Source organism: Diabrotica virgifera, chromosome 7 (assembly GCF_917563875.1).
Source record: "Diabrotica virgifera virgifera chromosome 7, PGI_DIABVI_V3a".
NCBI lineage: Eukaryota > Metazoa > Arthropoda > Insecta > Coleoptera > Chrysomelidae > Diabrotica > Diabrotica virgifera.
The window spans coordinates 253,846,727-253,859,767 of record NC_065449.1 but is presented as its reverse complement, the minus strand read 5'-3'; the positions used below and the strand labels follow the sequence as shown (position 1 = coordinate 253,859,767).

Below are 13,041 nucleotides of genomic sequence, written 5' to 3'. Positions count from 1 at the left end.
TCACTACTTTGCACTATTAATGTGTATGAGACTGATTCCGACATATAACTGCAATTGCTGTCCGGCAGAACGTCAGTTGCTAATAATTATACAAATTATTAGTGAATAATAATGACGTCTGTCATGGTAACAACTGTAACTGCCGTCTGCAGTCGTTGTCGGAATTGTACCTTAAGGTCGTTTTTTTTTGCAATTTTTTAGAATATAGATGATTTTTGAATATTAATATTAATGAATTTTTTTTAGAATATAATGTGAATAAATTTTAATTGTTAAAAAAAACATCTTTCTTTTAAAAAAAAAACAAGAAATGACCAAAAAGCGTAAACAGAAGAATCTTGGTATCTGTGCACTTCAAGAGACAAAGAAAAAGTTATGTTAGATAAGTAGATTAATATTCTACAGTGATGTTGCGAAAGAAACCAGAGCCAAAGGAGGAATCGCACTATTAGTACACCTTCTTCTTTAAGTGTCGACTCCCAATCGGAGGTTGATTATCGTCATCACTATCTTTACTCTATCTACCGCTGCTCTGAAGAGTTCTATAGAACTGAATTTAAATCAGTCACTTAAATTTTTCAACCATTACACCCTCTTTCTTCTTATACCTATTCCTTCCTCTTCTTATATTTGCCTGTATTATCAATCTTAGCATTTCATATCGCTGTCCCCTCATTACCTCTCCCAGATATTGTAACTTTCTTATTTTTATTTTGTTTATTATTTCTTATTCTTTGCCCATTTCTCGCAATACTTCTGTGTTCGTTTTCTTCTGTGTCCATATTATTCTAAGCATGCTTCTGTAGCACTCCAATTCAAATGACTGTAGCTTATTTATGTGTTCTTGCTTCAATGTCCAGCTTTCAAGATCATATTGCAGTATCGAAAACACGTACATACGGTGAAACGAAACTACAACGAAACCCTTCTGAAATTATTAGTTTGAAACTTGTTTCAATAGTTTACCACACACGTCGCAACCCCAAACCTCACAATTATTTCAGTTTTCTGTGAGAATAGACGTCTGTAAAATGTCTTGTTCAAGAGATGAAGCAGTGGTGGTTGATGGTTATGAATTTATATCTTCGACAAAGAAATGACGCAAAAGAAGAACTGTGTGGATACATCCCTACATTGTACATTGAGAAGAATGAAGAATATCAGTTGTATGTCTGTGGCTGCCAAAGAAATACAAAAAACTGATAGAAAATTCATAGATTGTTATCGTATGAGCAAAACTGCATATCTTGAACTTGTTGAAATAATGACATTTCAGTTGTAGAAACACTGTACTAATATGGAGGAATATGTGAGTTCTCAAGAAAGGCTAATAATAACACTTAGTATTTTAATAATACTATGCATTTTAAAATATTTATTTATATCAATGATTAAAATAAGAATGATGAAATGATAAAATCAAATATAATGAAACGACGAAACCCAAATGCATTTATTAAATATAAAATGCCTTTATCAAATATAATGCTTTTCAATATTATTACTTATATAATTAAACATTAAATGAGCTAAGTCATTTTTAGGCATGCAACGCATTCACACTAAGTTTTCAAAATTCATGTCTCGTTTCACATAAGGGTATTCTGTAGAATTCGATAGGATTCCTATTAATATTCCATTTTGTTGTACCCACAAAGACGCTAAATCCGATGAAACGCAAACATGAGTTTCCTGCACACCGGTTTCAATGAAACTGATCTGTATGCGTTTCAAACCGTCGGTTTGAAACGGTCAAAATAGTTGCATCATGTGTGGTCTCTCATAGGCTTCTTTGGCAGAAACTCAAATAAAACTCAAAAGTAACTGAGAGTTGCAGTTTCGTTACATTTGCGTTTCACCGTATGTGCTGGCCCTACTCTCAGTTCTAATCTAAGGTGTTTATTGCAGAGAATTGTTTTCATTTTTACAAACGCATTTCTTGCTATTTCTTTCCTGTATTTGTATTTCTCAACCCTTTCTATCGGTACATCTCCCAAATGTATGTTGGTTTGTATATTTGTTTTCTTTATTATGTAACTAGTTTATTTTATATTCATTTTTAGTCTGTATTTTTCAGAGAAACTGTCTTGTTTAGTAATAGTTGGAGTTCAGCAGAGCTTGATATAATCACGGTATTATCTGAATATCTTGTGTTATTAATATTTTATATATTTCTATTTTCAATGAATGCTCTTGAAAACTTTTAGCATCCCTCGTTTTACTCCAAAATCTATTTTGGTCTAATATTGTTTTTTTTTATTAAATCTAGGAGGTTTATGTGTTTAATCCAATTCCCGAGTTATTTATTATGAAGTGGATATGAATTTTATAAGGCTATAAAATCGTTATCTCGTAAAATGCTTTCACATCTGGTTTTCTAAAAGTAAATGCAAATATTTGAAAGATTAAGTAATTTTATGGGGATTTTTATATGTTGAGTATATCTGGCGTTTTGAGGCTGTATGTATTGGATTTTACAGAGGGATTTTGGGAATTTGAGTGAAATATAATATAAATGGTTAAGGGGTACCAAAAATGGTCGTAAAATGTTGTCAATCCTAAAAGATAACAAGATTTAAACGGCCCACAAATGATACGCTTTGTCGTCCAACTTGTACAACTGAAGAAGTGATAGCAACATTTCTACTTATGGTGCCTATCCGTTCCGGATATTGGCGATCAGCACGGCTATCCTCACATTACTTGCTGTTATTCGGAATAGTCCGATTGTAGATGTATTGAACCAGTTTCTCAGGTTTTGAAGCTAAGATATCCTTCTTATTTCTAGTCCACTTTTTCCAAATACCTTGTCCTGAAGAATGAGCCATATCTCTGTCTATTCCTCATATTATGGCCAATATATTCAAATCTGCGCTTTGTGATTATGTTAATAATCTCGCATTTTTTGCTCATTCTACGTAGGACGTCAACATTAGTCACACGCTCCACCCATAGCAACATATGAGTACGAACAGGACTATCTCCAACAGCAAGGAACAGTGCATAGCGTATGCGTATGATGTGGTGTTACTAGCGAGAACGAAAAAACATCTAGAAAAAGTTTTCCAGAAAGGACATCGCACACATCTTATGGAAAATATAATGTCACTCAAATTCAATAAAACTTATACGAATAGATTCGTTTTAAAGTAACGGTCAAATCTTATCATTGCGCCAACTCTTAATTACGTATAATTACGGCGCAAATTGCAATTAAAGTTTATCGAAATCACATTTTTTGAGTCAGTAAAAGTGTCAGTTACCATCACTATTGCTCTGGGTGCTATTCAAAAGAGCTTAAAACCCCCGCTGGGCCTAAGCGGATTAGTGAAACTAATCTGCTGATTTATGGAGTACCGACAATTTGGGTGTTTTAAAATATTTTTTCTCTCTCTAACTTATGCACGTACCCATTTGATTTCAGATTTATTTATATCAATTTCTGCTCTTATTATTGAAAATATAGAGTTGGCGCAATGATAAGATTTGACCGTTAATTTAAAACGAATCTATTCGTATAAATTTTATTGGATTTGAGTGACATTATATTTTCCATAAGATGTGTGCGATGTCCTTTAAAGAAGAGAAAAGATATGGACTAACAATAAACCAAACATAAAAACGCAATATATGGAAATGAGAAGAGACATAACAAATGATAGCAAATATATTAAAATGAATAACTATTTAGATGGGAAATAAGCCACAATTACATTTAAAAAAATAATTTTATTAACGTTTCGAAGCCCAAATCGGGTTTCGTTGTCAAAATACAAAATACTATTAAAATAAACAAAAATGTTGTTGCTAAGTAAAAAAATTCTTCTAATAATTTATTTAATCTGACTCATTTATATTGGCAACTCAGACGTATATTATACATTTTAAAGTAGAAGACTTTAAAATGATATCGCCAATATTTATAAGTTGCGTTCCTGGTACGACTTTACTAAAAGATAGTTCATTCGATTACATGAAATCAATCCAAAATCAAGAATATCCGTCACAAAAAAATCATAGCATGTGATCTGCCTTTAAAAAGACAATCAAATGCAACGATGATAGTAAAATTCTCTCAATGGGCTCTTCTTTATCTCCATTATTGACTAATATATTTATGGAGGATTTCGAAACTAATATCATTTCTAAACAAAATTTAAAACCCAAAGTATGGTGGAGATATGTAGATGATGTGTTTTCAATATGGTCTCATAGATCAGAATTGTTGGATACATTCCTGAATATTATAAACGATCAAGAAGAGACAATAAAATTTACAATGGAAAAGGAATACAATAACAGTTTGCCTTTCCTCGATGTTTTAGTCTCAAAGAATAATACTGGATATGAGACTCAAGTGTATAGAAAACCAACACACACCAACAGATATCTCAATTACAAATCAAATCACAACATCAACGTTCAAAAGGGAATCATTAAATCCTTATATGATAGAGCCAAAATTACTTGTTCTAACGAAAATTCATTTTTAGAAGAAAAACAATTGTTAACATCTGTTTTATTCAAAAATGATTATCCTTTATCGTTTATAAATAAGGAATTGTCAAGATTGGATCGAATGGAACAGAACAACTTAGAACGGGATCCTACAACATTCACAAGAAAGAATACGAGGAAAATATCGATACCATATATAAAAGGACTATCCGAGAAACAAAACAATTGGAAATAAATTCAACATTTCAACAGCATTCAAAACAACAAATACATTGAGATCTATTCTATCTAAAACTAAACCTAACAATGAACAAGAAAGAACAAAGAATTGCATTTATAAAATACTTTGTGAATGCGAACAATTTTATTTAGGTGAAACATCAAGACCATTAAATGTTAGAATAAATGAACATCAGTCTTATATTAAAAATAGAGAATTCGATAGATCTCAAATATGTCAACACGCATGGGATAACGAACATAGAGGTCAGTGGAGAGATTCAAGTATAGTTCTGAAAGAATCAAATAGTAAAAAGAGAAAAATCAAAGAAGCGGCTCTAATTATGCTAAATGAAACCAATTGTGTCGCAAATTCCTTGGTAGAATGCAGTAGGATCTGGTTACCCATATTGAAAGAGGAAGTCAATAGAAAGAAAATACCACGATTAGTAAGTCAATAACATATCGAGTTAGTACAAATTTTATATTTTAGTATTACTTATTGTATATCTATGTATTATTAATATTATTTATAATTTAAACATATTAAAGTCAGAATTTGGTATTAGTATTAGATGTCGGGATAGTACCACGAGGTTTTTTCCTGGTTTTCCCTCGTGATTTACTATGGATATTATTTTAAAGTCTTCTACTTTAACATGTATAATATACGTCTGAATGGCCAGTATAAATGAATAAGATTAAATAAATTAGATTTTTTTTTACTTAGCAACAACATTTTTGTTTATTTTAATAATATTTTGTATTTTGACAACGAAACCCGATTTGGGCTTCGAAACGTTAATAAAATTATTTTTTCAATTTAATTGTGGCTTATTTCCCATCTAAATAGTTAATCATAAAAATGCCACACGGAAATAGCTTCAGAACAACAATATTAAAATGAATGGAGCAAAGGCTGTATCAACCTCCGATTGGGAATCGGCACTTAAAGAAAAAGAACAGGTTGCATTCAAAAAATATAAATCTTTACACTGATTCAACAGTACTTTAAAAAGATAATCGTGAGATAAGATTCGTGGAGGATTAGCATTTAAAAATGATGAAGACATTTTCGAAATCAATGCCCACACTCCACACATCGCTCATCTGGAAATAATTATTTCCTCGCTCGCGTCATTCATGATTCGCTGTTTACATTTTCTTAATTAATAAAACCAAGATTGAAATTTCCACAACACGTTTATTCATTCAAAATTAACTGCTATAACAATTTTTGATATGTTTACGATATTAACGTCAGTGTATACACCTCAGTTAGTAGTTCACCGAAAGAAAAAATAGAACTATGTAAAATATAATGGTTTACTAGTCGGAAAGAGCTATTTATAAAGAGGTGATCGAAAAAAATAGACTTTGTTCTTAAACTTGGCATTTCTATTCAATGTTATATAAGTCGTTTTTAACCTTAACCAACTGACCCATATTTTTTTAACGATTTATTTTGGTTATAATTCATATTTTCTATTGTTATCTCTAGTATCATATTATAGATAATTATACAACGCATTTAGTTTTATGTGTACAGTTTGTCCCAAACTTTTGACACCACTCAAATGTGAGCTGAAAACAGTTTAGACATGAATAATTGAGAAAGAAAGAAATAAAGCATAATGATCCGGGAGTACAATAAAAATATCAAATGAAAATATACACTCAACCAAACTTATATGGAATCATCTGATATTTTTTATTATTTTAAGCGAATCAAAGCTAAATCAACATACCTGCGAACTATTAAAGTGGGTTGGATGAAAATTAAAGAATTTTTTGTACCAATCATAACTCCTAACCAGAACATGATCCTTCCTCTTTTATACTTGTGAACAAATCTGGTAGTTTCCGTTCTTACTTGTCTTCCTCGCCCTCTAAATACACGAATTCGTTTATCATCTGATTTTACATATCCTACTTTCGTTTGAAAATAGCACACTTTTCCAATTTCCAATGCTCCAGTCTTGTTGTTGAAGACACCAATTTACGTGATCAATAAAGCTCGGATTATAGGCAAAATGCCTTTTTTTGCCTATTTTGCCTATTATAATTGTTTTTTGCATTTTTTGCCTTTTTTCGTAAATTCCGCCTATTTGTGCCTTTTTTAAAATTTCATGGTACTACCCATGTAGTACCCAGGTAAAATTAATAGATAATTTAAAGACGAAAATTAAATCGGCACCTGGAAGTAACGGTCAATTATTTAAAAAAAAAATGAAATATGTTTTCGACAAGAATGAAGGTTTTTCGTTTTTATCTAATGTTGCTAAAGTTTTGAATGGGACATTTTCCGAGGAATTACAAATTATGCCAGATTTATTATCCGCTCTGAAATATGCGCCAATTACATATGTCGATGTCGAACGTTCGTTTTCAATGTACAAATTAATTTTAAGTGATCGAAGACATAGTTTTAAGACCGAAAATATTGAAAAACATTTAGTTGTTTCTATTAATGATAAAATTTTAAGTGGTTACAATGTTTAATTATTAATTAACAGTTATTTAGTTACTAGTTTATTTATACTAATGTTATGATTATGATGTGTAAATATACCTGCCTTAAGTTAATATTACGTTAGTTCACTTTGTACAATAAATAATAAGTTATATTCCTTTATTGCCTATATTTTGCCTAAATGTTAATATTCCTGCCTTTTTTAATAAAAGCCTTTTTCTTCAATTTTTGTTGCCTATAAATCCGAGCTTTAGTGATCAATCTTGTGCTGCCTAGTTAACTCGGGATCCCGTAACTTTCTCCTGCTAGGTAGTCCTTGGGCACAGCAGCTCTTCTTCTTATCGGTTCAATTAAAATACTTACACCTATAGCTTCCAAAAGCTGCAGATTTCAAATACATATTGATTCTATATAAGTTTGGTTGAGTGTACGTAACTGAACTCAATATTTACTGTATAAACAACAAGATAGCTGATTATAAAGATAATTGGAAACGGCATGTTGACAGGATGAAAAACGAAAGACTTTCCAACTAAAATACTCAAAAATAATCCAAAATTGAAGACAGTTGTAGGTAAAACACGAAAAATGTGTTCGTAATACTTTTGCAACGACCCAACCAGTAGAATAAACAACAAAGGAACATTTTGTTTTTGAAGCTACTAATACTCAAAGGCATTAACTAATATATAGGTACAATACCACTAGCGCTACAGGCCTTGTATGCATCTGGCTTCTAAAAACTTGGTTAGTTTCTATATTATTTGGGGAGAAGCCACAATTTAAGTTTGAAAATAAAAGAAAATAGATGGTTTTATTCTTTAACATGTTCCTCATCGCAATTTAATGAAAGGCTGATTTCTAATGAAAAGCAAATTACACTAGAGATGAAGAATTCAGGACTGACCCGAGTCAAAGAGCCGAATATTCAGAAATATCCAACTGATCAGGATCTCAAAATTAAAGGGTCATGGGTCAGTAACAACGAAACGTTATAGTTACTAAAATAAAGCGAGGTATCAACCGAATCCAAAGTTCTTCGTAACAGATGGATCTTAAGATCTTCGCGGAGGGATATCAGAGTTATTTACTAACACGTAAAAAAGGTCTGTCATGACAAGTTATTCTTTTAAAATTATTATGAGCGGTACAAAGAAAACGAATTAAAAAGAAAGACAGCGATTGCTTTAACTCGAGACAATTTGGCTGTGTCAATAAACATTTAGATTATGCTTATTCTCATTCGATATTTTATGTTTATGAAACTGAACCCTAGGAAACTGGAGCGGTAATGTAAGAAGAGCCATTGACAATATATGTAAACAAAATGGAACCACATAGATGTATATATTAAAATTGTAGTAAGTTCAATATTTCCCTATATTCTTCTATTATTCCAACGATGGGGCAACCCCGTACAGGTGCGACAGCATAAAATTTGATCACGTTTAGTTCCAAAAATACCAATCGTCGTATTAATGAATGGGTATTTCGCCCGGTTCTACACCTATGACATTTCTCCATCTTGCATAAAACCTTAATAGACACAAAAACATTCCTATTTGATGACTTGTTGGCAAGATAATGGATGGCGAAAATAAATCGGGCATAATATTTCGAGTAGATTTGAAAATAGCGCACTTAATACGCTGGCTTAACGAGAGGTGCATTTTTACAAAAACGGGAATTTAAAAATAAAATTGGGTTAATAAGAACATGGACGAAAATAGAGTCAATCTCGTTTGAGTGGGAGGATAATGAAAAGGTTTGTTTTCGAATTGAAATGTGTAGAGTTTTGGGTTAATTGATATTAATAAGTTAATAACCATCGTCACTATCATGAATGCAACTTTGAAACAGACTGACGTTGAGAAATGGTTAACTGGGGGATGCTTCAATAATTTCTGGAATGCAGACTGTTATCATCGTACAAACTTTAATAAAATAGTAACAGTCTCTAAATATTATAACAAAGACATAGTAATTATATATTTAAGCATACCTATTCGGTATATTATAGCATACATTATACAGTATTCAATGTCTCATCTTGCTTAATCTTTTCCATTTAGCCGTGGTTCCATTCTCTATATCTCGTACACGTTTTAGAATGGCTTGATCTTCTTCGTTTCCCTTTTATGTTTAGCTTTTCTTGTGTTTTAAACTGTATATTGTTATTCAAGGTGTACAAAATGTGCAAAATCTTCACGTCTGGCCCCCCTGGAAATTTTTATATGGGCGTCCATGTTTCCTATAGTCCTATTTTTGCAAGAGACCTTGCAAGAGGAAAGGGGAATAACGATAGCATGTTGCAAAAATTAAAATGGAACTGATGAATGAGATGACAAAAAAGGAAAAGTTCGGGCATGCTCAGCGTCGAGATTTCTGAAAGAATTAGTTGAGAAAGACGAAAAGAGACTTAGTGGAAGACGTTTAGGCAGAACGTGTCTGTGAAGGGAAATGAAATTCTAATGTTCCAAGCTAGAAACCTACTTATGGAAAAATATAATCAGGGAAGCGTACCCCGCATAGAGATAAAGCATATATATCATCACTTAATCTTCGCTGGTTCACCGCTGGACTTAGATCTCCCTCATAATTTTCCATCTGTTTCGATCTTGAATTAATCCAATTCCTATGGCATCGTTTTAGATAATCAGTTCAACGTGTTGATGGACGACCTCTGCTTCGGTTGGCATCACTTCTTGGTCTCCATTTCAGTATCCGTTTTGTCCATTCGAGCTACGTGATCTGTCTAGTTTCACTTCAGTGTTGCTATTCTCTCTACAGCATCATCTATTCCTGATTTTCGTCGTAGTTGGTGATTTGGGATCTTATCTTGCAGTGAAACGCCCAACATAGCACGCTCCATTACCCTTTGAGTCACACGGATTTTTGCACTGGTCTTTTTGTCATGGTCTACGTTTCCGCTCCGTAAGTCAACACTGGCAAAAGACACTGGTTCAAGGTTTTCCTTTTCAGACATACTGGTATGTAGGACGATATGAAAATGTGGTTCAACATACCGAAGGCCACTTAAATCAGTCTTATACGACGGAGAAGCTCAACGGTTTGGTTACTTTTTCCTTTGCGAATCTCCTTTTGTGACCTAGGTATTTATAGGAAATTTTCTTGTTTATGGGTCTTGTCCTACACATTTATATCTTTGCTGACTACAAGATTTGTCTTCATCTCTTTTTTAGATATATTTATTTTCAATCCCCCCTTTTAGCGAGGCAACGTAGGGCTGATTTGAAAGATATATGGTCTCATCCATCCTATCAGCTATTAGCACAACCTCAGATGACTAAGCTTTTCTCCGTTTATGTTTATGCCTTTTCGGTTAGTTTTGTCCTTTTACGTAAATATGTATACCAGTATACCTATATTCCAAAATCATACTGAAAAGTTTCTACCTACAGATAAAGCATACCCAAACTTTTTATTATGATTAACCGTAAATCCCCAAAACATATAAAATAAATCAATGCAGATTTTTATCTTATAGAAATCCGAAATTATCGCTCGCCCCCCGTATAACTCCTTCCTGTACCAAACCTAAAACTATTTCCGATACCCCAATTAACACAAATCCTCCCGTAGGATGTAATAATCACCATCGTTGCCGTTGATAAACAAAATCTTCCACGTAAATAAAACCTTTACCAAGTGAAAATTTCTTACGTTGCGTTCTACCAGAATAGATTTTGGCACATTTGCTAAAATCTCAGCAGTTCGATCAGACACGTCCTGCCTACCCTCTCTCAACTAGCGAGTCCTCGGAACTTTTTTGTCATGGTTTTTTTTATCGGTAACACGTCCTCATATCGGCCAAGTGGAAAAAAATAAACTTTTTTAAAATAAAAAAAAAATTTTGACGAAGAAAATTTAAAATGTTGATGCGGCCGTGCTATTCTGAAATAAACTTAGTTTCTGACAGTGGTGGTGCTAAGATGACGTTTCCTAGGATGAGGAAGAAGGGCCCGACGCAAACCTTGACGAGGAATCAGTTTAGAGGGATGAAGAAGGAGGAGTTACAGAGACAGACTAATATGTACCTGGCCAATATGACTGTGAGTTTTTTTTCCAAAATAGTTTTGAAAACGAAATTGTATGTACTTATGATGAAAACAAGTCTTTTCTTTCGGAAACTCATTAATGAACAATTGGGCAATTAAAAAAATGCATTTTGCGGTTTTACTTTAAACTATTATTATTTAAACTGTTGCTCTGAGTTACTGATGCTCCTTTCCTTATTCATTTCCTATTTTTTCAATCGTATTCCCGTCTTGATTTTAATTACTTTAAAATTGTAGGGTGTGTATTGAAAGATATTAGATATAGTTTTCACTACCACCTTCACTCAACATTTTCCACATATCTCTGGCAACCTATTTTTATTCTTCTTGAAGCTGCTAGGTCATGTAACTCAGATTTTAAGAGCCTCGAATTACTTCATTTTTTCTTCAATATTTTAGTGTACTTTTTAAGTCTCTTCTTCGTCTTCAACCTGTTTGCATCTACTCCTGAACAAATTCCTCCCCATGAGTTCTTCATTCTTATCTGTTTACAGTTATTTGGTGCCAGTTTCTCCCCATTTTTGCTTTGATGTCGTCTAGCCTAGCCATCGTTTTTGTGGTCTTCCTCTACTAAGACTGTGCTCGCGTGCCAATGTACAATGTTTCTCGTCCACCTTTCGATGTTTTGTCGTACCACGTGTCCTACCCAATATCTTCCACCTTGGTTCTGCTTCATACGTCCTCATTTCGCATATTATGTTCTCTCAGAGAAACTGCTAACATAGCTCGTTCGATGGCCCTTTTTGGTCTCCATTCCATAGGTCATAACTGGTAGAATACAACTGTTGAATACCCTTTTCTTTAGATTTATTAGTATCTTTCTTCTTTTTCAACATAACACTGAGTCTTCTTACTGCTGTCCAAGTCATTCGGATTCTTCTAGTTATCTCTGCCGTCTGATTCTGTCTGCCTAGTGTGTCGGCTTCCTTGGTTTCCTAGAATGGAGACCAAGGAGTATAACAAGAAGCATGGGAAGACGTCAAGAGAGATGGTTAGACGATATAAGAGCAGTGGCAGGAAAACATGTGAGCAGTGAATTCGATTGGCGCAAGATAGAGAAAGATGGAAACAATTGGGAAAGACCTACATTCAGGAGTAGATTGAAAATGATTGATGAAGAAGACGAAGCCTCACTATATACTTTTCGACACTTTTGATCTCACTTCCATTTAAATCTGTTGTGATATTTTGATTTCAAAAGTGAGTCATCATTTTTGTTTTATTCAAATTCATTTTTAAATCGATTTTCGAATATTATTTTTTAAATTCCTTTAGCATGTAGATTAGTTCCTCTGTATTGTTGCTTATGAGTATTATGTGATCGGAAAATCTTAGATGACTTAAAGAGATATTTGGGAGATAGTATCTCCCTGTCTGCTCATCTTTTTGTTCTTATTTTGCTTGTTGTTAGACCCTTTTACTACGCTTATTTGCATAGTTGCATTGTCATGTATGTATTTTAGGAATATTCTATATCTGGAATCAATCCTTGCGTTATTCATTCCTTCTAATACGACCCAGAGTTCTATGGAATCGAATGCCTTCTTGCAATCCACAAATGTTAAATGAAGGGCTTCATTGTATTCATTACACTTTTCGGTAAGTGTCCGCTTTGGTATAACCTTTGTGCAATCCTGCAATCCCTCTTGTTTAACAGGATGGTAAGCACTCCTGGATAAAGGAGACCTTTGTCCAGGAGTGGATGCAAACAGGCCGAAGAAGAAAGAGAAGACTTCGCACTTTTCTTGGGTATTGTCAAAGTTTGTTGTATGACTTGGCTTTCAATTTACAATTCTCTGCTGCTTCTAGGAA

At 33.2% G+C, this 13,041-nt stretch overlaps 1 protein-coding gene across 9 annotated transcripts in view; it reads left to right on the top strand.

Moving 5' to 3' along the window:
• LOC114330332 (protein unc-13 homolog 4B) overlaps window positions 1–13,041 on the top strand; it is a 136,197-nt gene that overhangs the window by 94,987 nt on the left and 28,169 nt on the right. Inside the window, exon 1 of one of the 9 annotated variants that reach the window (XM_028279695.2) lies at window positions 10,893–11,223. The exons of the other annotated variants lie outside the window; for them this stretch is intronic. Within the exon in view, the coding sequence (XP_028135496.2) occupies window positions 11,044–11,223 (180 nt within the window). The 5' untranslated portion in view covers window positions 10,893–11,043. Of the gene's footprint in view, window positions 1–10,892; window positions 11,224–13,041 lie in introns of those variants that run through there. 9 annotated transcript variants of the gene reach the window in all.